At 34.7% G+C, this 24,950-nt stretch overlaps 4 protein-coding genes across 4 annotated transcripts; all 4 read right to left on the bottom strand.

The window, feature by feature from the left end:
- Positions 1–8,601: 8,601 nt before the first annotated feature.
- LOC126891243 (uncharacterized) lies at positions 8,602–9,282 on the bottom strand. The gene has a single exon (XM_050660424.1). It carries the CDS (start codon positions 9,280–9,282, stop codon positions 8,602–8,604), a length of 681 nt encoding a protein of 226 aa, XP_050516381.1.
- A 2,558-nt stretch (positions 9,283–11,840) lies between these two features.
- Positions 11,841–13,314, bottom strand: LOC126892604 (zinc finger MYM-type protein 1-like). The gene is made up of 2 exons (XM_050662171.1): positions 13,079–13,314; positions 11,841–12,118 (listed from the first exon to the last, which is right to left on the bottom strand). The coding sequence occupies exons 1-2, from the start codon at positions 13,245–13,247 to the stop codon at positions 11,934–11,936; spliced, it is 354 nt and encodes a 117-aa protein (XP_050518128.1). The 5' UTR covers positions 13,248–13,314; the 3' UTR covers positions 11,841–11,933.
- A 4,376-nt stretch (positions 13,315–17,690) lies between these two features.
- LOC126891242 (uncharacterized) lies at positions 17,691–19,794 on the bottom strand. The gene is made up of 3 exons (XM_050660423.1): positions 19,780–19,794; positions 19,660–19,708; positions 17,691–17,969 (listed from the first exon to the last, which is right to left on the bottom strand). The coding sequence occupies exons 1-3, from the start codon at positions 19,792–19,794 to the stop codon at positions 17,704–17,706; spliced, it is 330 nt and encodes a 109-aa protein (XP_050516380.1). The 3' UTR covers positions 17,691–17,703.
- Positions 19,795–21,198: 1,404 nt separating this feature from the next.
- On the bottom strand, positions 21,199–21,663 carry LOC126891241 (myb/SANT-like DNA-binding domain-containing protein 3). Its single transcript, XM_050660422.1, has one exon. The coding sequence runs from the start codon at positions 21,661–21,663 to the stop codon at positions 21,199–21,201; it is 465 nt and encodes a 154-aa protein (XP_050516379.1).
- Positions 21,664–24,950: the final 3,287 nt, after the last annotated feature.

Raw genomic sequence — 24,950 nt, 5'->3', positions numbered from 1 at the left:
TTATTAATTTTTTTTTGGCTACATAGGTTGCACTAGGAAATCGCTTTTGGTGTCCATGCATGGGTAATAATAACGTGCACAAAATGATATATGAAGCATATTAATAAAGGACATTGTGTGTGAAGGATTCCAAGAAAATCACTTTATTTATTAATTCTTCTTTTTTTTTGGGTGGTTCCGGGGAAAAAATGGGGATGCATTATACAAATTTGTAAATAGCACCAGTACGTGGGTAATCGCTGAAAGTCTTTTTACTCTAGCATAAACGGTTCAGATGGTATAAAAAGGGGTTTTTTAAAATGTAACACCCTGTAATTAAAAAAAGGGCAATTACCCTTAAGTGAAACCTATACCAAAAAATCAATCAATTATTTGTAAATAAATGCCGCAGGATTTCTTCTTAATTTCCGTTACAGTTAGGGAAAAATATATATTTTTTAAAAACATCTTTTTTAAAAACTTGTCAACTTTGGGGCGCCACCCTCGCTAAACGGTGGATGATAGACAGATGCTGTCGGGAAATAAATCGTAGAAAATATAGTCCTCTTCATATTTCTATAAAAGAAATTTTTTGTAAAAGGTACAGGAAGGGTTACGTTCCGCAAAAACCACAAATTACCCCCTTTAGAGGGGTGAAAAGGGGGGTTCCGGGGCGAAATTTTTTCAGAAAAAGTTAGTCTTATAATAAGCACCCCTTGATATACCAGAAAAAAAATAAAACCGGACTTGTGTCCATTTTGCAAGGTTCAACCTTTGTTTCCTACACTAATAGATTAATGAACCATTTTCCATTCTCACCTTATAGGTTCTATCCCTAACTCTTTCTATTATTTTAGCGGGTAACCAATTGCCTTTTGGCTTTAACTGTACAAAAGCATTTTGACCTATGTTTAATGGTTTTAAACTTTTTACCCCTTTTTTCTCATTATAGTATTTTTTATATGAATTTTGTCTATCCTTAATGAATTTATTATACTTAAAATTATTAACAGTTTTAGATTTTAATTGTTTGTCTGTACATGGCAAAGTTGACCTAAGTCTTCTAGACATTAGAAGTTCTGCTGGAGAATACATTCCACCAACTGGCATGTTTCTGTACAAGAGCAATGCCAAATATATGTCTTTTTGATCTTCAGTGACTTTTTTAAAAATGTTTTTAGCAGTTTGGACATTTTTCTCCGCCATACCATTGGACTGTGCATTAGTTGGTGAAGTTATAATGTGATTAAATTCCCATTTGATTGCAAAGTTTCCAAACTCGTCTGAATTAAATTGTGGACCCCCATCAGATACAACTGAAGGGATTCCATGACGTGAAAATATTGACTTTAGTATTTCAATAATACGAGAACTTGTTGTATTATTTCCAAGTTTCTCAATTTCAATATACTTTGAAAAATAATCTACAATTAAAAAATATTTTTGCCCATTGAGTTCAAAAAGATCACATCCAACTTTGTTCCACGGTATTTCTGGGATTGAATGTGTCTCTAGAGGTTCTAAGCACTGCGACCTTGAGTATTTATAACAAATTTGACACTCTAGTATAAATTGTTTTATATCATTTGACATCATTGGCCAAAATAATGTATCCTGAGCTAACTTAATACACTTACTAAAACTCATATGATTATAGTGAATTCTATCTAACATTCCTCTGCGTAGTGCTTTAGGCACTACTATGGCATTTCCTTTAAAAATAAGATCCTCTACTACTGTCAACTCATTTCTGTATTTATAATAAATTTGAACTTTTTCCTCTACTCTATTATTATTTTTAGGCCACCCCTCTATGATATATTTTTTTAAAGCTTGTAATTCTGAATCATTTTTAGTTTTATCTTTCTTCTTCAGGTGCCATCTCCGCTACGGAGGTTGGCAATCATCATAGCTATTTTAATTTTTGAGGCAGTAGCTCTAAATAGTTGTTTTGAGCTGCATCCAAACCATTCTCTCAGGTTCTTCAGCCATGAAATTCGTCTTCTGCCGATGCTTCTTCTGCCATCTATCTTTCCCTGCATTATGAGTCGCAGGATGCCATACTTCTCGCCCCGCATCACATGTCCGAGGTACTGTAGTTTTCTTTCTTTAATTGTCAGTTCAACTTCCTTCTCTTTACCTATTCTTCTCAGTTTTATCTTTAAACTCTTGCAATTTGCTTTCTGTTACATTGATTTCTGACATTATTAAACATACTTGTGCATGTATCTCACTGTCAAAATTATCTATTACTTTTTCTTCACTACAATATGCTCTAGACAAAGCATCTGCTAGCAAAAGATCCTTACCTGGTTTATATGTCACTAAAATATCATACTTTTGGATTTGTAAAAGCATTCTTTGTAACCTAGCTGGACATTTGTATAATGGTTTTTTGAATATTGATATCAATGGTAAATGATCTGTTTCTACTGTGACTTTTTTTCCAAAGACAAATTCATGAAATCTTTCTAACCCAAACTGTATAGCAAGTAATTCTTTTTCAATTTGAGCATACCTCGTTTGAGCATCTGACATTGCTCTCGATGCATATGCACAAGGAAGATTATTTTGTAGAAGCACAACTTTCTGGAGTTCGAGTTTGGCAAGCGAGGCGAGAGGTCGTGTGGCAGGTGTATTGGCGATAAGGTAATTTCGAATTCGAAACCTATCACAATAAAAACACCGGTTTTTTAAAAGACCTATCGTTATCGATAATCGTTAAACTTAAAAAGCGTTCTTGTGCGAAATAAAAATAAACTTCTAAGTGTATATAATAATATTTATATTAGTGCTGAGGTTAACATTTAATTTAAAATGGCCAGTGGCGGAACAGGAACAATCCGAAAGGAAACCTATAGAAAGAATGAAGAACTATCTGATAGTGGCGACGAAGAATCTAAGAAGAAAAAATATAAAGAAGATAAATTATATTTTGAAAAGAGTAACCTGACGAGACGAACACCGAATAAAAGCAACGACACAAATGAAGAGATGATAAAAATGATGCGGGAAGTTATGTGGAAAAATGATGAAATGATGGCAGAAATAAGAACCATACGGAAAGACCAAAAAGAAACGATGGAATATATTAAGGAGCTGAAAGAAAAAAACGAAAAATTGGAAGAAGGTTTAAAAATGGCAAACAATAGAATAGAACAATTGGAAAAAGATAGACGGAGAAATAATATAGTATTAAAAGGCCTAACACTAGATGCTACCGACGGAAAGCCTGTAAAGGAGTCAGTAGAACACTTCATAGGAAGAAATCTGAAATTAGAGGTCAGACTGAGAGGAGCGGTGAAGATCGGCGACCAAATCTTTGTAGCAGAAATGGAAAACCTAACGGATAAGATGAGTGTACTAAAAAACAAAGGAAAACTGAAAAATCTACAGGGACAAAAGGTGTATATAGAATCAGATTTAACAAGAAAGGAAAGGGAAATACAAGCAAAAATTAGGAAAATGGCAAAAGAAGAAAAAGACAAAGGTAATACTACGAAGATAGGATATATGAAACTGGAGATTAATGGAAAGGAGTGGAAATGGGACCATAATAAAGAGAAACTTATACTAACTCACAGAAATATCGGGGAAGGGACTTCAAAAAACTAAAAGAAAATAATGAGACCGGACCCACAACAATGACAACCAAGGCAATGAATGGGAAAAGCGATAGGGAAAAAGATGATGCAAAGGTAAACAAGGATGAAAATAGGAAAAAGGGGAAAGCTAGATTGCAGAAAAAAGGAGAGATAAAAATGGGAACATGGAATGTGAGAAGCATCAATGGAAAAGAGGAAGAACTGGTAGAAGATATGATAAAACAAAAAATAGAAATACTAGGAATAACAGAAACGAAGATGAAAGGAAAAGGTCTTAAGAAAATACACAAAGGATATTGGTTACTTTGGGTAGGAGCGGATACAAAAGAGAGAGCAAAAGAAGGAGTCGGGATAATAATTGCACCGAATAGACTACAACACGTTATAGAACAAACATATGTTAACCAGAGAATATTATCGGTGAAAATTAAACTGATGGACGAAGAAATATGGACAATAATAACAGCCTACGGAGTAAATGAAGATGCAAGAAAGGAAGAGAAAGATAAATTTTTCGAGGAGCTCCAAATGCAAATTGATAATGGGGAAGAAAACAATTGTAATGGGAGATCTAAACGGTAGAGTCGGAAACAACAACAGCGGAATAGAGGAGTGCATGGGAAAAGAAGGAGAAGAAATGCTAAACAGAAATGGTGAAAGAATAATAGAAATATGTATGGAGAATAAACTAGTTATAACAAATACAAAATTTAAACATAAAGAAGTACACAAATACACGAGAGTACAAGACAGCAGAAACGAAAAATCAATCATAGATTACTTTTTGGTAAGCAGCAACAAATGGAAAAGAGTACAGGATACGAAAGTGAAAAGAGGCTCGGAGATTGGCAGTGACCACCATCTAGTAATAATGAGAATGAGAACAACAGAGGAAAAAGAAGAAAAGAGAAGAAAGGTAGTAAATGAAAAAATAAAAAGTTACAAATTAAAAGAGGAAATATATAAGAAGAAATTCCAAGAAAAATTAGATAATACTTTGAAAGGTAGGGCAAAAAATACAAATATAGAAAAAAAATGGGAATATCTAAAAACCAGCATAATCAAAGCAGCTGAGGAAACTTGCGGGAAAGCAAAAATAGCAAACACTAACATGAGGAGAACAGAATGGTGGACGGAAGAAATACGAGAGAAAATAAAGAACAAAAAAGACAAATGGAAAAGATACCTAAGCACAAAACACCCGGAAGATTACGAAGCATATAAAGAAAAAAGGAAAGAGGTTAAAATAGCGGTGAAAGCAGGAAAGGAAAGGTCATGGGAGATATTTGGACAAAAAATGACAAAAAATTATAGGGAAAACCAAAAACTCTTCTACGGCGCATTAAAACAACTCAGACAAAAGAAAGAGCACACGATGCCGAATATAAAAGACAAGAATGGAAACGTACTAACAGAAGAAAAACAAATAATGGAAAGATGGAGAGAACATTTCAAAGAGCTAACTCATGTAGACAAGGACAACATAGGGGAGATACAAGAAAGGAATGAAGAACAACAAGTGGAATCCATAACAAGAGAGGAATTAGAGAAAGCAATAGAAAGAGTAAAACTGGGCAAAGCACCAGGCAAGGATCATATCACCCCGGAAATGATAAAATTCATGGGGACAGAGGGAATGGATAGCATGAAAGAACTAATGAATGATATCATAAATAGAGCAGAATTACCAAAGGACTGGAAGAAAGACATTATATTACCAATACACAAAAAGGGAGACAAGAGAAACTGTAATAATTACCGAGGTATCACCATATCAAGTATCCCTGGGAAGGTATTAGCAAGAATACTAGAGACAAGAATAAAAACACAAATAGAAACAACTATGGAAGACACACAGTGTGGATTCAGGAAGGACAGAAGCACGCAAGACCTAATATTCACATTAAGACAAGTAAGTGAGAAGGTAATCAAGAAAAATAGAGAGATACATATGTGCTTCATTGACCTGGAAAAGGCGTTTGACAGAATCCGAAGAAAGGACGTTTGGAAGACACTGACAGAAAGGGGAGTCGACAGACACATAATAGAAGTAATAAAGGATATGTACAAAAATAATACAAATACAGTAAGAACCAATAACGAGGAATCCAGAGAATTTTCTACAAGTCAAGGCGTCAAACAGGGATGCGTGCTGAGTCCACTGCTATTCTCAGTGGTACTGGATGAAGCGATAAAGAAAGCCAAGAGAAGAATGAGAAAACTAACATTAGGATACTGGCAAATGAAACAGACTCAACTATCGGAGCTACTATTTGCAGACGACATGGTATTGATAGCAGAAAACAGAGAAGACTTACAGAACAATCTTGAAATCCTAGAAGAAGAACTATCAAACATAAATATGAAAATTAATACAGAGAAAACAAAAACAATGATAATTTCAAATACGAGGAAGACACACGCAATAGAATTAGACGGGAAACAACTAGAGCAAGTGGAATATTTTAAATACCTAGGAGTAATAATCGAATCAAATGGTAAACAAGACATGGAAATAAACGAGAGAATGGGACGAACAGGAAGCTTATTTAACACTATGAAAACAACATTTTTTGGGAAAAAAGGGATACCGGAAAAAGTAAAAACGGCAGTCGTTAAATCAGTAGTTAGACCAACAATCATGTATAGCAGCGAGACATGGACATTGACGGGGAGACAAAAATCCAGAGTCAATGCTATGGAAATGAGGTTCCTGAGGAAAATAGCAAACAGAAAAAGGACAGACAAAATACGAAACGAAACAATTAGACAAAACCTAAAACTAGAACCAATCAATGAAAAAATAGTAGAAGGACAACTTAGATGGTTCGGGCGCGTGTGTAGAATGTCGAACGAGAGGCTAACAAAACGAGTGTTCGAAACGAGAGTGCAGGGGAAAAACAAAAGAGGGAGACCAAGAGTTATGTGGGTAGATGAAATCAGGAAAGAAGTCGAGAAGAAGGGATTGACATTGGAAAGTGCAAGAAACCTAGCGCAAGATCGGAAAGCATGGAGACTACAATGCCAAACTCAACTCCACCAGCCTTACACCTAAAGGTAGAAAGGCTTAGGACTAAGTAAGTAAGTAAGTAAGTACATTGATTTCTGACATTATTAAACATACTTGTGCATGTATCTCACTGTCAAAATTATCTATTACTTTTTCTTCACTACAATATGCTCTAGACAAAGCATCTGCTAGCAAAAGATCCTTACCTGGTTTATATGTCACTAAAATATCATACTTTTGGATTTGTAAAAGCATTCTTTGTAACCTAGCTGGACATTTGTATAATGGTTTTTTGAATATTGATATCAATGGTAAATGATCTGTTTCTACTGTGACTTTTTTTCCAAAGACAAATTCATGAAATCTTTCTAACCCAAACTGTATAGCAAGTAATTCTTTTTCAATTTGAGCATACCTCGTTTGAGCATCTGACATTGCTCTCGATGCATATGCACAAGGAAGATTATTTTGTAGAAGCACAGCACCTAACCCGTTTTGCGATGCGTCTACTGAAACTACTGTCTCTAATTCAATATTATAAAATTGTAATACAGGTTTATTAATTAGAACTTGTCTTAACTTTTCAAAAGAAATTTCATGTTCATTTTCCCAAATGAATTCATTATTTTTTTTAAGTAATTGACGTAGTGGATATGTTATGTCTGAGAAATTACCAATAAATTTACTTACGTAAGTCAGCATACCTAACAGTCTCTGAACATCTTTTTTATTTTCTGGTCTACGAAGTTGAGTAATTGCTTGTATTTTGGATTTATCTGGACTTATACCTTTGCCTGAAATTATATGACCCAAATAACAAATTTGAGTTTTACCTAACTTACATTTTGACAAATTAAATTTAACATTGTTTCTCTTAGCAATTTTGAAAACTTCTTTGAGCCTGGCATCATGCTCTTTGTCTTTTCCCCAAACAATTATATCATCAATGTATGTGTCAGCACCATCCATTTTGAAAATTTCCTTGAATTTACTATGAAACACTTCTGGAGCCGATACTAAGCCATAGGGCATTCTAAGAAATTTATATCTCCCGAACGGAGTACCAAATGTGCAAAGATTACTACTTTTTGCTGTTAATGGAATTTGATAAAACCCTTGTGTTGCGTCTAATGTACTGAACACAGTTGCATTTCGTAATTTACTCGTTATTTGATCTAAAGTTGGAATTTGACAGTGTTCTCTTTTCACAACCTTATTGAGTTCAAAAGGATCTAAACAAATTCTCAATTTATTATCTGGCTTTCTTACAAGTACCAAAGGATTCACCCATTCTGAAGGACCTACAACTTTTTCAATAATTTTTTGCTTTTCAAGATTGTTTAGACTTTCTTCTAAATTTTTAAGTAAAGGTAAAGCTACTTTTCTTGTTGGGTGTATAACTGGTTTTGCATTATTATCAATTTTTATATCATACCTTTTATTAATGCATCCTATGCCTGAAAAATATCTTTAAATTGCTCAATTAAAATATTATATTCTTCAAAATCAGTACCTACTCTATTTACTTTAGATATTAAATTTAATTGAATACTAGAATTTAAGCCTAAAATTGCTTCAGTTTTAGAATTTACAATATAAAAGTCTAAATCATGTTCAACTTTATTTCTTTCACAGTGTAATGTGCATTTACCTACCACATTAAGATTATTTCCAGTGTAAGATTGTAGTTTTGTATTTGTTTTCATGATTACTCTGTTAGAAAATCCTAAAGTTTCAAAAATACTCATTGGTAATACATTTGCCATTGCACCTGAATCTATTTTGAAAGTAATTTTATGTTTATTTATATTTAAATCTGCAAACCATGCTGTATTTGTGAAATTATTTTCCCCTGCATTAACTTCTAGTACATTGTCTACGAACAAATCATTACAACTACTTGTTACATTTGGACTTTTAGTTACAGTATTTATTTCATTAACCTTTCTGTTTTGAAATTTTTTCTTTCTACATACTGTTGCAAAATGATTTGGTAATTTACAAAAATTACCTTGTAATAAAACCTTGACCACATTTATTACAATTTTGTATATTCTGACTCACCTCCTGATGCTTCAATTTCTCACCACCTTGGTAACGATTACCTGATTTGTTGACTGCTTCCACTTCTATTACATTACTCGAGGCTCCTACTCTCATCATTTCACTTCTGGCTCTGGATGACTCTATTACCTGGCAAAGTTCGATTGCTTTCTCCAATGTAAGACCATCTTCTTGTAATAGTCTTTCTCGTATTTCATTGTTCTTAATGCCACATATAATCATTGTTACAATAAGACTATCTTGAAGCTTCTCCAATTGACATTTACCTGCCCTTTTCTTCAACTCGGTTATGAAATTACTGGTTGGTTGTCCTGGGTCTTGTTTGTAAGTAAAGAATTCATACCTTTCATATGCAATATTTTCTTTTCCTTGGCAGTGTACTTCAAACTTTTCCAATAAACATTTTAACTTATTTTTTTCGTCCTCTGCAAACGCAAATGTGGTGTATATTTTAAAGCCTTCCTCACCTATATAATGAAGCAGCTGGTCACACTGTGTCTCTTCGCTTTTCTTATTTATTTCCGAAGCAATTAAGTAATTTTCAAATCTCGCTCTCCACGTTTTCCAGTTTTCTGCTAAATTTCCGGTAGTACACAACTGTGTAATGCCTCTATTATCACCCATTTTCTTCTGTAATTTGTAAATTATTATACAACCTTTTGTTTCTACCCGACGTGTCTTGGAATTTTTTAGGTTATCCACGATGTCTCTTTGAAATTTTTTAATTGTATTTATTCATCCATATCATTCAGTATAAGAATTTAATTGTACCAACTACTGAATGCGCCATGTGTTTTTACTGGTTCGGTTTATGGTTTAATAAAGGATTTGGATTACTTCCATATGTTTATTTTTAATTAACAGTACAACTTACATCTTATACTATCTGACCTGAAGTGGCCTTCCTCTGTCAACCCATAGGACATGCCAGGAGTACATGGAACACAGAACTATAACTAGACTGACTAGTTACCCTGACAGAGTCTACAAGCAAATATAAAGCACTTTGTCATGTACATCAGAGATGCCAAGGACGGAAGTTATTTAGCATGTCAGGAAGTGTTAAGGATTGGTTATAATTCGACAGAAAAGTTTCTAGTGTTGCTTATTGTTTTTTATGTGAAATACTCATCTGATGAATTCTTATCGCAACTATTTCTACTTATGTGTTACTCACTTCAAAATTGTCAATATATGATTATTATAAAACGAAAAATTTGAATAGTATCAATAAGAAGAACCTACAAGCAAATAAATGTACATCACCACTTTGTCATGTACATCAGAGATGCAGAGGACGAAAGTTAATTTAATATGTTAGGCAGTGTCAAGTATTGGTTATAATTCGACAGAAAAGTTTCTACAGTGTTCATAGTTTTTTTTTTCTGTGAAATATGTACTCGTCTGATGGATTCTTATCGCAACTATTTCTACTTAACATGTGTTACTCACTTCAAAATTGTCAATTTATGATTATTATAAAACGAATAATTTGAATAGTATGAAAAAGAAGAGCCTACAAGTAAATATAAATCATTTTGTCATGCACATCAGAGATGCCAAGGACGAAAGTTACTTAATATGTCAGGCAGTGTCAAAGATTGGTTATAATCCGACAGAAAGGTTTCTATAGTGTTGCTCATTCTCGAATTAAAAGTGAAGGGTTTTATTCAACATATTACGGAGATTTTCGAAGAAAATTCCTATATTGTGTCTATTAAAGAAGTCAGTCGTGATAAGCTACAAGCCTCTGGTTGTCTTATGCTTGAAGTTTTGCAGCATTGCATAAAACCTCGTAGCCAAACTTCACCTGCCATTTTTGTTGAATACTTTTACCAAATATTGGTGTCTGTGTCATTTATTATGAATTCATAATAAATATTAATAATATAATTAAATATATCAATCAAATAACAATAGTATTTTTCATTATTAAATTTTCGGATGACACAGACATCATGTCAATTCATCAAAAAACATCTTCCTGTGACATATTGTCATGCATTTTTGGCACCCATCAGTCTATCAGCCAGTTGGTCGTTAACCTCTCACTTGAGCACTATGTGCAATAGGGTGGGCCGAAAAATTTTTTATTTTTTTTTAAGTTGTAATACCGCGGAAAACTTGCGAATTATAATTTGAAACAAAAAAAAAATTTTTCAAAATCGGTTAATATCTTCCGGTCCCGCATTAACCTTAAAGTTTGACTATTTTTTAAAAAAACTTCATTTTTCTTATTTTGTGAAATTTTTTTTTTATATTTATTTTTTAACGTAATAGTTATTTATGCGTTGAGATAGCCCCTAAGAACATTGTGTTTTAATTTGATTGTGATTACTGGATATCTTCCGGTCCCGCATAAGCTCCAAAATATGCCAAAATATTGGAAATTTACAGTTTTCACGAATTTTTTTTTCTTATGTTTTTTTTAGTTTTAAATCGTTCCAGTTACGATATTTTTTTAAAAAACACTTCTGGTTGCTAAATAAGCCTAATTATACAAGCAGAATTTTTTTAGTTATGACTGAGTGACATAATAGGGATTATAAATAACAACGAGCATAGAACCTTTCAACTTATATCTGTATTATTATAAAAAAAGTACAATATACAATTATTAATAATATATTAATATATATTAGTTAATTGTCTGCATTATTGCCTCTATTTTGTAGCTGAAGAAGGTACTTTGAAACAGGGGCGGATCCAGAGATTTCTTGAGGGGGGGGGCGTAACCTTGTCAACATGGGCCCAATACCGGGGGGTTTGGGGGGTATGGAATACCCTTTTTTGAGTTTTGAAAATTGACGTTTTAAAACACATTTTTTTACTCTGTTCACACTGCGTTTACAAAAAAATAACCTTGAAATTGACAAATAAACTCAGCTATTTTCAACTCTCTACTCTAGCAGATAGAAATGATTTAGGATGATACGTGTAGTGACTGGTAGTAGACACTGTAGTCCTGTGGTACATTTAGACTGGAAACTCATCCTACTTAAATACTTTAAGAGTGGCTTATCGTCATTCCATTTGAACTATTAAAAAATGTAACAAGCAAAAAACACTTTTTTTATGTTTCATTATTTAAAAATATTTTTCAAATATCAAGATTACGTTTTTATAAGACACAAGGTATTAATATACTGTATAAAAGAAGGTTGCAAAATGATTAACTAACATTATGTTTAGTATGATTTAATTACTGACATTAGAAGTAAATTATAAAACAAAACAAAAATACTTTGGCTTAACAAAAACTACGTTGTTTTCCCTTAAATTACAAAATCCAGTTTTCTATTCTTCTTGCTGGAATACCGATCGATAATTTTATTGATGTCCACTTCTATATCCCTGTGAACATTCATGAGAGCCAGTCCGGTCAGGCGGTCTTCGGTCATTCTGGTCCTCATCCAGCTTTTCAATCGCCTCAGCGTAGAAAATGATCTCTCTGCTGTTGCTAAAATAGAAACCCTTTTTAAGAAACATTGTAGTTATGATATTGCAATGCAGTTAAAAGTACAGTATAACCATTCCAAGTAATATGGTAAACTTACCTTTCCATCAAATCCAAAAATTGTTGCTTTTTGTTGTTACATGTTTCGGTGGATGCCCATCATCGTCAGACACAGTATATAACACTCATTAAAGTTAAAATTAAAAACACAAACATTGAAAACATTTAAAAAACGGACGATTAAAATATTTATAATGTAGGCCTACAATAATGATTAACGAACCGTACCGCGGCAAGACTGGCAGACGACTCCCAGCCTTGCCGCTTGAGTCGTCTGCCAGTCTTGCCGCGGTACGGTACGTTAATCATTGTAGGCCTACATTTACATTATAAATATTTTAATCGTCCGTTTTTTAAATGTTTTCAATGTTTGTGTTTTTAATTTTAACTTTAATGAGTGTTATATACTGTGTCTGACGATGATCGGCATCCATCGAAACATGTAACAACAAAAAGCAACAATTTTTGGATTTGACGGAAAGGTAAGTTTACCATATTACTTGTCATATAAATCCAAAGGGGCAAACAGGATGAATATTGATAACCATTCCAATGTTATTTTGTCTAAAATTTAAATATTTTATGGGAATTGTTTAAATATTATTTGTGACACAATTGGTCAGCTAGTTTTATAATTTTTATAGGTTGCGCCTCTGCTGGTTTGGGATAAGTCATCATCGATTAATTTTAGTAAACAAAAATTGTTAACCTTGTGATTTTAACTCTAGAAATTTTACTAAACATATGACGTAATAAAAGCCAAAAGCCTGTGATGATGAAGTAATAATTAATACTTCGAAATGTATACATAGCACAAATGTAAACTGAAGAACTGTATCGACGATTAAGGTAAATATAACCTATATATCTCTAATTTATTTATCATGCCAATGTTTTACTCACCTATTGATATTGGTAAAGTAAGCAGGATCTGCACCAAAGACTTCAAAATAGGGTAGTTGTGCTCATCAAGATTTTGAAAACACGTCATAGGGGTACTGATTTCTTTGAAGACGTTGTAGTTAACCATGTTCTTTAGGGAGCAAATCTCATTCAAAATCTTCATTAGCATTGTTTCCTTTTTAATTGACAATACAGAAGAGTATTTATCACAAATACTTTCAAAGCTGGATTTCACATTTGACACGGAATCTAACGTTGATGCAACTAAAATGTTTAGCTTGTAGCAATCCAAAGACTCGTCTGAAAATCTGCTTGTCAAATCAGTTATGATATTGTCTAGAATCGGTATGTAAACAGCAGTTTCCCAATACTTTGAAACTTGTGATCGTTGGTTGTCACCTGTTAATAGTGTGTAGTTGGGCCTATTAACTTGCTTCCGTACAATTCTGGGGACACGCATTTGTACATCCATCGCGTCCATGGTTTTTTCAGCACTACTGAAAATTAAAAGGAAGAATTCGTTGGTCTTGTCTCTTTTATTCTGAATGGTTTTCATCATATTGTCAATTTTACTTTTGGCTGAGCATACATCTATAGCTTCTGTTTGTAGATATTTACTAAGACCACATGTAACATCTGCTGTGTCACTCAGGCAATGCATTGTGATGATAAAATCACAAGTTGAAATTGAGCACAACAGAGCGCGGGCTTTACTTGACGTTGTGCTGTCCCTCCACTGTGATATGCATTTGAGAGCTTCCGCAATTTTAGGCATGTCTTCTGTGAATTCTAAAACAGCCTCGTGACGCTCTACCCAACGCGTCTCACAATAGCCTCTCATCTGATGTCCCAACACCTTTTTCAAAACTGAATTTCTTTTTCCTGATGAGTTGAAAAAGCTTGTTACTTCTTTGATGGTTCCTAGAGCATTTCTTACGTGTTGGACCTTATTACATTTGGATATGCTTAAGTTCAATGCATGGTTTTTACACCCACACATAATGCTATTGGTCGCCACCTTTTGTATCTCTGTAACCGCACCCCGCATTTCAGACATGTTGACGGAACAGCCATCACAACTTATTCCAACACAATTATTCGTGTTTAACCCCAAAAATATCATAAAATTCACCACCGTCTGACCTAGGATTTCCCCTGTTATAACAGGTTCCACTTCGGGATCAACATCAACATGAGAGTAGTTGGCTTTATGAAGATCAATAAAGCCAACAAAATCTTCTCTTATGACATCTTTATATACATAACGCAGAGAGAGGCTTAGCTGGGAAGTATGAGATGCATCAGTCGTTTCGTCAAACAAAATTGAATAAAACTTTACCTTTGAAACTCTTTGTTTTATTTCATCTAAAATTTCCTCGCCACAACAGTTAATCAAATCATTGGCCGTAGTTTTGCTTATGTACGTAGCATTGGCACCACTGGATTTCAAGTGTTCTGCAAGTTGAGTGTCACCACTGTCAATTCTGAACCGTAACAGTGTTCTAAAATTACCATCATTCTCCACGGGATTGTCTGCACTTTCCATCAAATTTCCATCATCACGATGTCCCCTCAGTGGAATGTTTTGCTTGCCATGTAACAATATAGTTTTGATTATCGGCACCAGTCTTAAACGGTTTTGTGCCACCTGTTCTTTTCTGTTTTGATCCAACCTATTTACTATTTTAAGGTCAGGATTTTCGAAGATTTTTATATAGTTTTTCGAATCAAGTTCAGCTTTCTTGTGATACTCATTAGAGTTATGAGACTCAAGGTCGCCATCTTTTCCAGAAAGTTTTGCGTATTTATTCAATGGTTCGGATACTAACTTTCTCAAAGGCACTGTATTTTGACCGCCAGCTTTCTTTCCGTGGCAAAAAACGGCACAATATTTACAAAATAGCCCTTGTTTGAATTCGGAAAATACCAACCAGGGGTATTTTTCGAAGTGCCCATGATTCACTCGCCTTAGCTCCTCACGTCCTCTTTTGATGTGAGAAGACGTAGGGAATTGGTAGTTTTTTTCGGGTGTCCAGTGTTGAGTTAAAATAATATACTTTGAGTGATCATTTGAACTTGAAATGTTTTGTAAATAATAACCAATGTCGTGAGAAGAACTATTTACATTATCAACCGATGTCGAGGTCGATTGTTGATCCTCTGCAGGTTCATTAACTGGCATTAGGTTATGAGACGGAGACAAACCAGACTGTTCCTCAACATCTTGTTCCTCTTGATAACTTATTCTTCTCTTTTTAACTAAGAAACGATCCATTTTCCAACACCAACGGTATACCAAATATCACAAACAACTCACACTTGACAAAAATATCGCAACTATGCAATTAGCTGAAACACTTTGGTATGATACAAGCTGCGATCACGCATTAGCTACTGTGCTCATGACGGACCGGACACAAACACTAGGAACACTAGGAACTACTAATAAACTAGCAGACAGCTTCTAGGGTACTCTCTGCTTCCAGCTTAGTACTCAAGCGCCCCGCAGCACCAGCACCGCAGCCGCGCTGCGATCGTCCCGCCAGTAGAGATGGGCGTTATATATCGTATTAGGATAAGTCACCCTATTACCACCAGGTATTCGTGACAAAGGTAATACGTTACGGCAATATCCCTAATATTTCTGTAACCGTCTCCGTCTGCCGTCGTCGAATATCGCGGTGAGGTATTAGGACGCTGTCTCGCTGTCACCCTTTTCTGTCACCGTATTCATGGGTATTTGTCATAGTAGTTGTAATATTGATCTACACTATTATTAAGATGAAGTGGTTTCTTCCTGTCTGTCTTTACGGCCAATCACGCTAAAACTACCTAACTATTTTTAAGAGTATAGAGACTATAAAAGGATACTTTTTACTGAAAAATAAAACTATATTGATTATAAAATATCAATTTTACCGGCCACAATTTATGGTTAGAATAAGGTATTAAATTAGTTTACCTATTAAAAGCTGATTGAAAGCAGATTGAAAATTACATTTTTATTAATGATAAAATATCAAATGTATTTATTATTATTTTAGTATTTGTATAAATAATGCTGAAATACTCAGACAGGACCCATAATACCGAAGGGCTGGGGAGGGGATAGCAGTCTCCTGCTGTCAGGTAATAGGTGACAAAAATAATATAATACCGTCACCTATTACAGCTGAGTCACGGAACGCCGTCACCTAATACCAGAAAGTAGCGGTATTTTCCATCTCTACCCGCCAGTCCGTCACCGTCAGCGTCCAGACGGCTGGTTAACTCCCGTTTACACCGCTGCATCGCTCATCACATGACTATCCGTTACCTCTTACCGCGAGAAATATACATCATTGGTGGTTTTTAAAATCATCATACTATCAAAACATTATTAAACTTGTGTTGTTAACGACTTTTCCAAATCAAATTTTTCGTTTAAACTTAAAAATATGGTATAGGCTATAACTTTCTTTAACTGAGGGGGGGGGGGGCGCGCGACAGTAGAGTACTTCTGATAAATCCGTCTCTAGCTTCAGCGCCACAAACTCTGCCCGAAGCTTCCGTCACTAGTTTCACACAACGCTCAACTGCATGTGTGTGAACTGGGAATTTCTTGTAATTAATGTTCCAGTTAGGGATGGAGTCACTGTTGATGTACGATTTTATCTCTTCATCACTGACCTTGGCCAACAGTGGGGGAGAAGATAAGTCGCAGTTCATCCAGTTTACAATATCTGAGTACTCTTGAGCATCAAAGTTGATTTTCGGCGGTGTGAATGTCCTTACTTTCTTCCTTTTTGAATATATTTGCCTTGTCTTTAGAATTCGACGAAGTCCGAGCTGTCTTTTTATCAGTTTATTGTCGTCCTCAATCATTGCCAACATCAAATTTTCGGGGTGGGAAAAATAACCATTTCGCTTAATCACTCGGTTTATAACAGCAAGCAAAGGCTCGGGCAAATATCTCGTTGATTCAATTGCTTGGTAAACAAGGTTTGGGACCATCTGTAAAGTTTTTGCTTTTTTGATAGCAAACCACATTGTCATATACGATTTCAAAACTAGCTCTTGAAGTTCAGGTGAGGGGTTTTCTTCACTTATGTAAAGTCGCAAAGTTCTTTTGCTTTGGTCAACCACCTCGAGTGTGATAAGTGTCCGGGATCTCGTACAGACAAATCCCCTTTACATGTCCCAGATTTTATCGCAGTGGAGATATCAAGTAGGTACTGTTGATCCTTGCTGAGAACCTTTCTGTCTACCTCCGGTATCTGACAATCTATAGACTGGAAGTTAATTACCGGCAGTTTTTGACAGGCAACAAGTTTTTCACCAATTGGTCCTCTTGAAGTACTAGGCCCGGTTGTTTTGCCATCTAGATGTTCAAAGAGGTGCCGGAACGGCAACTCATTAAAGTGGAGCAGGCAAATTGCCCATTGGACGGGCCTCCTTAAATATAATTCAATTCTTCGAATTATCCCAGTTTTCAACCCTGTATTGACGTTAGTGCCGTCACATCCGATTACAGTTAAACTTTCAGTAGAAATGCCTCGATCTCCCAAATACGTTATTACTGATTTAGCAATATCCTCAGAGCTTCCTGATTTAGGAGTAATGTGGCCAAGTATACCCACACACATCTATTCCATATCAGAAATTTTCTTAAATATTTCATTGACTTGCTCCTTTGTCAAATTTGGCTGTGTGCCCAATATTCTTAATTTTGTCTTAGCTTTCTGGTCCTCTTTTATCATTGCCACTCTTGCATCTGATTCTTGTCTTAGGAAATCAAGTTTGAGCTTATACTCTTCTTCTAAGCGCGTTCTTTTGAATTCCTCTATACTTGTTTTTGCAGCTGCCCACTGTGACAGCTTTGTTGTAATAGTGCTGGCTTTGGATTGTTTTCCTGAAAATTTAGAAAATCAATAATGAATGGGTTGCATGCAGTCCATATAGGTAGGGGAGAGTTGGAAAAAACGGGATACCATTCTTGTTTATTTTTATTACGGAAAAAATGTTAAAGAAATTATCGTATTATTATTTTTTATAGGTATATCATTTATTTAAGCACACAAAAAACATATTTTAGCTATTTTTAATGACTGAAAAATAGTAAAAAAAAATATTAATTAAAGTCCTGCACATCCCGTTTTAGCATACCACGGTTGGATAAAACGGGATAGGTTCACAATATTTAATTTTTTGCATAAAATTATCTAAAAAGTATATTTACGTAGATATAAGACTGCAAAGCAAAATTTACCTTTGAAAAAACAATATCTTCAGTAGTCAGAAACTTAAAAATAGGCGTTTTTTATGTTTTACTGCAAAATGGGAAATAAGACCTTTTATTTAGGACTAGGTACATATATCAGAACAAAAGTCACATAAAAATATGTTGTTCTTTTCTGCAGTATGAGAACACGCTTTATTGCTATTTAAAAAATTAATAGGCCAACAAATAAATAGGTGGATAAAACAGGACATAAAAAACTATCCCGTTTTATCCAACTTGTGTCCCGTTTTGTCCAACTCAGACATTTTTCAAAACAAAAATGGCTCCTTCCTAAACGTGAAAGTAAAATTAGATAGACTACACATGAGAATATTCGTTAATGAGTGCTTAATTAAATGTAATAGTCACCGGAATTAAATGTTTAGATATGTAGGCAATATAATGTAGAAAACAACGCACTTAAAAGTACAAAGTACCAAAAAAATAGAGTCAAACAATTCTAAACACAAGAACTTTTCATCAAATAATGGCATCGAGGTAAAACGAACTGAGAATGTTAAAATGACGACTGAGAACAAGTTTTCGTCGTTGTCTGATTGATAGCAGTACTAGTTGGGTCTCTAGGCTAGGTATCCATTTTATCCGACTATCCCGTTTTATCCAACTCTCCCCTACTCAGTAAGTAATGAAATAAAAGACGTTCTCACAATCAGTATTGATTGTGAGAATGTCTTGTATTTCATTACCTACTTTAAGAAAAAATAATAATAACAAAAATTTAGAAAATTAATGAAATAAATTGTCAATATGAATGAATCAGATAAAATTAAATTAGTAGAAGAATTTTTTACCAAGCTACAAAAAACAAAATTTTATTTATTAATGTTTTGTATTTTGATAACGAATTCTGAAGTGGAAGATGTACTATTTAGTTATAGGCTCCTATTGTGCCTAAAATGATTAGCAAATTTCACCTATACCGGTTCCTAGTCTAATATTATTAAACTAATATAGTATAACCTCCGATAACCAAAATATATGGGGGGAGGCTGTTTGGGTAACAAGAATTTCGGTTAAAAATAACATTGTTGTTTGTATTCTTCTTTTATAAAATTACATAGTATTGGAGAGGTATAGCTGCAAACATGGTTATGAAAGGAAAACACAAAAGAAAATAGATTTCTTTTAAAAAACACCCAGTTTCCTTAATTTTATTGCTTTTTTTTTAATTTAGGTACTTTTTATTGACGAAATTATTGAAACTGCCAGCCATTTTAGTTAAACAATGTTTCGGTTAAAAAGGATTCAGTTAAAGGAGGTTTTGCTGTACATACAGCTATTATTTATAATAATAACTTACTATCTTCTACCACCAATGGCTTTGACGGATTAGATTTTAGTTTTTGTGGCTCGCGTTTTCTTCATGTACTGTCGCTACCTGTAAGTTTTGAAAACATTATAAGTACTATAAATGTGCTACATAAAAATCAATCATAGAAGCAAAAAGTTCAAACGACAGAACAACTCTGATAATAAAATATTTCAATCAAATGCTTGATCTAACTTCTTTTAGCTTCTTTTATTTCTAGAACTTATTTGTTTATACAAAAGTTCTACTTATTAAACAAATAAGGAAAATATCCACAAGGAAGAATTTACTGTAAATTATAAATAAGGAAAACCAGAAAATAGTCATTCAATGTTAAAAATATTAATAACAATCAAATATATGAGTAACAATTCAGGAAATAAATTTGTTTATGGTACTGACACAGCAATGATTTTTTGCCAGCACTGGTAGATGTAGGGCCGGTTGTTCGAAAGCTAATCAACAATGATCATTATCAAATATTTAATTACTCTCACCAACTGTCAATGTCAACTTTGTTTGGGTTGCTGAAAACATAATATGAAATTACTTAATCAATTATGTTAATAATTGTTATGTTAATTGATTAACTAATCTCATAATTTTAATCAATTATGTTTTCAGCAACCCAATAAAAGTTGACATTGACAGCTTTGGTGACAGTAATTAAATATTTGATAGTGATCATTGTTGATTAGCGTTCGAACAACCGGCCCGTAATCTTATTATGTACACCAGTTATTATGTACACCTTTAACAAAGTTAAATTTAGTTTTTAAACTTGCTACTTACTTATTTTTGCTCCGCTATTAGTGGGTGGTTCTTCTATTACCACGGGTTTTAATCGAATGCTTTTTAATTTTTGTGTCTCCCTTTTCGTCAATGTACTGTCGCTACCTGTAAGTTTTGAAAACATTGTAAGTACTATAAATGTGCTACATAAAAATCAATCATATAAGTAAAAAAGTTCAAACAATAGAACAACTCTAATATTAAAATATTTCAATCTAACTAATATCTCTTCTTTTAGCTCCCTCTTTTTTCTAGAACTTATTTCTTTAAAAATAGAGAATAATTTCCTTATTAAACAAATAAGGAAAAACCAGAGAATAGTTATTCAATGCTAAAAATATTAATAACAATCAAATATGAGTAATAATTCAGAAAATAAATTACCTGTAGCCCATCAAACTATAAACTGTTTATGGTATTGGCATAGCAATGATTTTTTGCCAGAACCGGTAGATGTAATCTTATTATTTAAACCAGAGAATTTAGCAAAATAAAGTAATGAACAAAGTTAAATTTATTTTTTAGACTTGCTACTTACTTATTTGTAGTCCGCTACAAGTAGAGGGTTCACCAAACATGTTCTGTTCACTACTAGTAGATGGTGTATTAATATTTGGTCCACTGCTAGTGGATTGTTTTGGATCTACATACATGTAATCCACCATGTTCCACTCTAAATCATATTTGCCATGTAACATTTGTACCTCTAAAACAGGCATTATTTAGTTTAAAATATACTTATACTATCTTATACAACATACCACTTTTACTATCTGCCTCATCATCAACATAACTGTTATACACCTCATCTGGCTGGTCCTCGACATCTCCATCAAATTCTGTAGCCCTTCCTTCCAGTCGGGTGCCTAGAATTTCTTTTACATCCATATCTATATAATCAATTTGGGTGTCCATCTGCGAACCTCTACCTGTACCCAATACATGGGATTTCTCGTCAGCAAACTTCCTCTTGGTTCTGTTTTTAATGTTTTCATACTTCTTCCGAAGTACTTTAACATCACGAAAACTTGTACCGACTGAGGAATTGAATTCTTCCTCAATTTTTGCCCATGTTCTCATTTTCTGATTGCTAATATTTACATTAGACATTTTGTTTTCTATTATATGGCTGTACTTTTTGACCATAGCCACTAATATTTTTTCCTCTTGCGAGGTGAAGTTTGGGGCTCTTTTTGAGTCCATTATAAATTATTATAAAAATAAACACATTGCAAGATTATCATAATATACTTACCTATAAAAACTATTTGCAAATTAAAGGTAAAAAATAATTAAAAGGAATCAAGTATGACTACTTATTAATAATCTAATGGCTACTTAATATGTTAATAAAGATAAATAAAACTAAATATTAATATAAAAGAATATTCACAAGAACTATGTAAATAAAACAAAACTACAGAATTACAAATGACTAATGACTATTAATAAACTACTACTACTACTACTACTACTACTACTACTACTACTACTACTACTACTACTACTACTACTACTACTACTACTACTACTACTACTACTTTATGCTAAGTATAGATATAGATAGTATAAGAAAGAGAGTATCAAATGCTAAAAGATATCCTCAATAAAATTCAGGAGGAGGCGAGTGTGTTAAAAACACTAATCGTAGAGATATCTAACACAAAAAAAGGTATCAAGAATGCAATAATCAAAATTGATAGCCATACAAAAAGAATACCCAAAGACATGGGATTCATTGACGAACTTCTAAACGAGTTTAAATCAGAAACCATCAATAAAAAAGACGTAGTTGAAACCACCGCCTCTACGGATTCCACCGGAAAGCAAATGGTGCAAACTTCAACTCAAACTGTGGAAGGAAAAATCAAGAAGAAGACCGTGGCAGATGCTGGTACGCAGACCGAGAGTCCACAGCAGGTGCAAATGTTAAGACTCACCTCCGAGATCGAGAGGTCCCTGGAGCTAAACTTGGATGATGAGAACTTCCTAAAATTTGCCGATAATGCATGGCCCGAACAGGTGTACGTTAAGTCCAAGCGTCTTAGAGGTAATCTGACGGGCGATGAAGAAAATCTAGTCATCGTTATCAAAGAGGACGGCTTAAAAAATGGAGCAGTCATAAACAAATTAAGAGAGAGAAATCCGCAAATAATGAAGTATGTAAAAGAAGAGATACTTAAACCTGGTGAGATGGTTGGAGGCTTCACGGTAAACGGCATAATTGAAGAAGAACAGAGTAGTGGCCAAAATACAGAGAGGTATACTTATGCCACTAGAATAGGAAATTTCTCGACAATGGAGGGCAAAAATAGCCTTAGAAAGAACCTTGCTAAAATAGGTATATATATATATATATATATATATATATATATATATATATATATATATATATATATATAATCGGTTTAAAACGTCCTCCGACGTCTTCCGATGCCCAATCTCCATGCATCTCTATCTTCCCAAAGGTCTTCGTCTAAACCTCTCTCTCGGGAGGCTTTTACAACCGCCTTGAACTCCAAACTCACCAACCTAGCCCAGGTCGATGTTAAAAAGAAGGGGAAAACCTTTATGCTAATCGACATAGACGAAACGGTAAGTGAAGATGAGGTGAGAGAGGCTATCACAAAGGAGTTAAATATAGAAGGAACCTCTAGAATAGACATGACGATTAAGTTAGCACAAAAGACCAACCAAAGAGGGTATAAATTCGCCTTTGTCACCATGGAACATAGGCGAAGGCTGGAATCGATGGAGAATCAGAGAGCTCGACCTCTTAGATAGATGTAGGAAATGTTTTCAGGTAGGACATATAGCAAAAGAGTGCCAGAGAAAAGGGAGTCAGGATAGATGCCATAGATGTGGGGAAGAGGGTCATAAGAGAGGACAGTGCAGCGGAGAAGAGAACTGCTACCTCTGCAATGAAAAAGGGCATGGAGCGGAAACCATGAGGTGCCCGAAATACAGAGAACTATTAAAGAGAAAAAATGAGGAGAAGAGGGACCGACTAGACAGTGTCTTTTCGTAAGCTGACAAAAATGTATACAAAACTGCTACAAGTAAACATCGATAGGAGTCCTGCGGGAACTGACCTACTATTCAAAAAGTGCGAAGAAGAAAACGTAGATATAATCCTGATCTCTGAACCGAACAGAAAAAAACTTATAACAGGCCATTGGTTTGTAGAACAAAATCTGGATGCGGCCATCAAAGTAATCAACAACCAAACGAAAGTTCTTAAGCATGGTGGAGACAAAGGTTTCACATGGATTGAAATAGGCACCATGGTGATATACAGCTGTTATATCTCGCCTAATGTGGATATACAAACCTATACACAGTTTCTTGACAGACTTAGGACAAGTATGAAAAAACATAAAAAAGAAATACTCGTAGGAGGGGACTTTAATGCCAAATCAGTTGAATGGGGCTCGAATAGAGACGACAGGAGAGGTGAAATAATGGCAGAATGGCTAGCCGAAGAGAACCTTATAGTTCATAACAAAGGAAATACCCCTACATTCGTTCGTGGAGACTACGGATCAATCATTGATGTTACCTTTTCGACAAGGAAACTAGCTAAATGTATACACAACTGGAAGGTGCTGGAGGAAGAAAACCTAAGCCCACATCAGAGCATCATCTACGAAATAAAACAGCATAATAAACATCAAGACCCCACACCGGTAAGCAAAGGATGGCGAGTTGTAGAGCATAAAATCCAAGCACTCACGTATAGAATCGGCGTAAAGCTCGAGAACAGAAGTGATAATATGACAGCCGAACAGCTCATGGCAGACATTACCAGCGCGTGTGATGAGGTACTTCCCAAAAAACATTGTAGAGGAAAGAAGAAACCAGTCTACTGGTGGTCAGAAAAGGTGGCAGAGATGAGGACTGCCTGCAACCAAAGCAGAAGAGCCAAGCCCAGGGCAAATAGAACAAACAACGCACAACAAAAACTGTTGTTGAACGAACGCTATCAGGAAAGTCGACGAGCCCTAAAGAAGGCTATTCTGGAAGCCAAGAGCGATGCCTGGAAAAAAGTTATAGAGGAGGTCGATAACGATGTATGGGGCAAGGGATATCGCATAGTTACTGACAAGTGGATACATAGATTACCGACATGTTTGTCCGACGAGGAACAATACCAAATCGCAGAACGACTTTTTCCCTCGGATCCAGAAGTAAGGTGGAATAAACTGCCAGTATTAAAGGAGAAAATCCCACCTTTTACACTAGAAGAGTTACAAACGGCGACCGACCGTATTAAACCCAAGAAGGCACAAGGTCCGGATGGCGTACCGCCCGAAGTTATCAAAGCCGTGGCAAATGAACATCCGCTTAAACTGCTGCGATTATTAAACAGGCTCCTCTCGACTGGAGTTTTTCCCGACACGTGGAAGCAGGCAAGGCTCGTACTCATCGAGAAGAATAAACCAGGGCAAAACGATAAAGCATACAGACCAATATGTGTACTGAATGTCATA

Source organism: Diabrotica virgifera, chromosome 9 (assembly GCF_917563875.1).
Source record: "Diabrotica virgifera virgifera chromosome 9, PGI_DIABVI_V3a".
NCBI classification, from domain to species: Eukaryota; Metazoa; Arthropoda; class Insecta; order Coleoptera; family Chrysomelidae; genus Diabrotica; species Diabrotica virgifera.
Note: the sequence above shows the minus strand (reverse complement) of the source record. Positions and strands in the feature narration are given on the sequence as shown.

Bases quoted from the DNA above. Each gene is read 5' to 3' on its own strand.
- LOC126891243 (XM_050660424.1), bottom strand. From the start codon at position 9,282: ATGGGTGATAATAGAGGCATTACACAGTTGTGTACTACCGGAAATTTA.
- LOC126892604 (XM_050662171.1), bottom strand. From the start codon at position 13,247: ATGCTAATGAAGATTTTGAATGAGATTTGCTCCCTAAAGAACATGGTT. The intron at 12,119-13,078 runs GTGAGTAAAACA...TTTCTATTTTAG, and splicing joins TACTTTACCAATATCAATAG to CAACAGCAGAGAGATCATTT.
- LOC126891242 (XM_050660423.1), bottom strand. The intron at 17,970-19,659 runs GTAAGTTATTAT...CTAAATTTTCAG, and splicing joins GCCATTGGTGGTAGAAGATA to GAAAACAATCCAAAGCCAGC.
- LOC126891241 (XM_050660422.1), bottom strand. From the start codon at position 21,663: ATGGACTCAAAAAGAGCCCCAAACTTCACCTCGCAAGAGGAAAAAATA.